Genomic DNA, 1,779 nt, shown 5'->3' with positions numbered 1-1,779 from the left:
TCGGTACGATTCCCCATGTTAAAGGATCTCTGGTTAGTTAGTGTGGTATAGTCTCTTGATGCTTTTACTGACAGTTGATAAGGACTACCTTTAATATGGTGACCTCTTATAGTCACTGATAGTTCATATCCACCAATACTTTGAGGTGTGCATGATACAATGGCTGTGTTGTTATCATTAACTATAACAACTCTACCCTCCTCTTTACTACCATCGCTTTTGATAAAGGAAGCCTTCAAATAACTTGCTGCTTTATCAATTCCTGCTGGTAGAGCCACTTTGAATTTCCTTTCCTTCTCTACTGTTGCCAGTGGAATAGCTAACCCACTATCAATGGAATAAAGTGTTGGCTCAAGCTGCTCAAGCTTGAAAACATTTCCAAACTCGTTGATTTTTTTACTTAAAGAAGGCGAATCTAGACGTGTTAAAATGGCTCCTTTGTCTTCTATTTCTAGAGGTAGTTTCTTACACTCTTCAATGCATTCCTCTAGTTGATTGGTGATTAGCTTCTTAACACTGAGAACTTCACCTGGATTAGTACGCTCACTCACTGATGATGCAAGATGACGACCATGAGAAACCTGTTTTACCAGTTTACAAAACCCATCCAACTGCTTCTCAACTGAATTTCTTTTAGCACTAGCAATCTCTTCTGTCTCCATTTGTAGATCATTGCATCTCTTATCTAAAGCAGCTTTAAGCTCTTCAAACGTTTCCTTGATTTTCTTGCTTACTTCTTCTTTATGTGTTGCTATCTGCTCTAGCATCTTCTTTCCATTAGCAATAGCTTCAGTGACTGGAGGAATGACTCCATCACAACTAGCAACACTTTCCTTTAATGCTTTACGTGCTGTTTCTCCTACGTCAATGTAATCATCATAAGCATGATCTTTATGCTTAGTAGGCAGGCAATTGAGGCAGGTCATTACTTCACAATCATTGCAGTAGTATAATAGCTCTGATCGTGGGTGTCGTGGGCAATAGACTGGCTGCTGTGCTGTGACAGGCAATTCTTCAATGGCGCTCTCCTTTCCCATGTCAACCAGTTTGTGTTGACTTGTAGTCTTTATTCTCTTGTGCGCTGTCTTGCAGAAATCGCATAGAAACAGCCAACACTCACAGCAAAAAGTGACAGCAGTATCATCACTGCATTGCTCACATAATGTGCTTTCTTTCTTGCTCATTTTATCTTTAACGGATGCTTCCCTCACTTGTTGAGCTAGCCAAAGGTTTTGAGTGAGGCCTTCAATGTTACCATCAGGTAAATTAACGCTAGTGTCACACGTTGGACACTTTAATGAGGTATCAGCACTACCTTGCTTCTCTTTAGCTTTTATTAGACACTTCTTACAGAATGAGTGAAGACAGGGAAGCATGAGGGGATCAGTGTAATACTCTGAACAAACCTCACAAGTCATAGTGATAGCTGGACTTGTGTTTTCTGCCATTGCTGCCTATGAAGAAAATAAATCATCACAATACACTGACTGAAGTATGTTACTTTTAAGAAGTGTTCTTAGTCAAAAAGCAAGAGAATAGGTGAAAATGAACTGTAACGAGACAAAGAGAGACTCCTCCGCAGCAATGCACTATGAATGCATGCAAATTGAATTAGTCTAGATAGATCCATTGAAAACATGTAGATGTAAAAGCAATTGCAAAGCTATAAAGTGGGATGGTTTGATCTGCCCACAAGTCACACATGGCGTCCAATGGTGATGCTGGTTTCAAGGTCTCAGTGGAATCACTTCATACTACAAGAATCAAGGAGATCAACTA

The 1,779-nt window shown here is 39.9% G+C and overlaps 1 protein-coding gene across 1 annotated transcript in view; it reads right to left on the bottom strand.

Moving 5' to 3' along the window:
• The window catches only part of LOC105313405 (tripartite motif-containing protein 2-like), a 5,312-nt gene extending 3,859 nt beyond the window's left edge, over positions 1-1,453 (bottom strand). Inside the window, exon 1 of the mRNA XM_019998685.1 lies at positions 8-1,453. Coding sequence (XP_019854244.1) covers positions 8-1,448 — 1,441 coding nt within the window. The 5' untranslated portion in view covers positions 1,449-1,453. The remainder of the gene's footprint in view (positions 1-7) is intronic.
• Between the last annotated feature and the right edge of the window lie 326 nt (positions 1,454-1,779).

Source organism: Amphimedon queenslandica, unplaced genomic scaffold, assembly GCF_000090795.2.
Source record: "Amphimedon queenslandica unplaced genomic scaffold, v1.1 AMPQUscaffold_13309, whole genome shotgun sequence".
In the NCBI taxonomy this organism is placed as follows: Eukaryota; Metazoa; Porifera; class Demospongiae; order Haplosclerida; family Niphatidae; genus Amphimedon; species Amphimedon queenslandica.
Note: the sequence above shows the minus strand (reverse complement) of the source record. Positions and strands in the feature narration are given on the sequence as shown.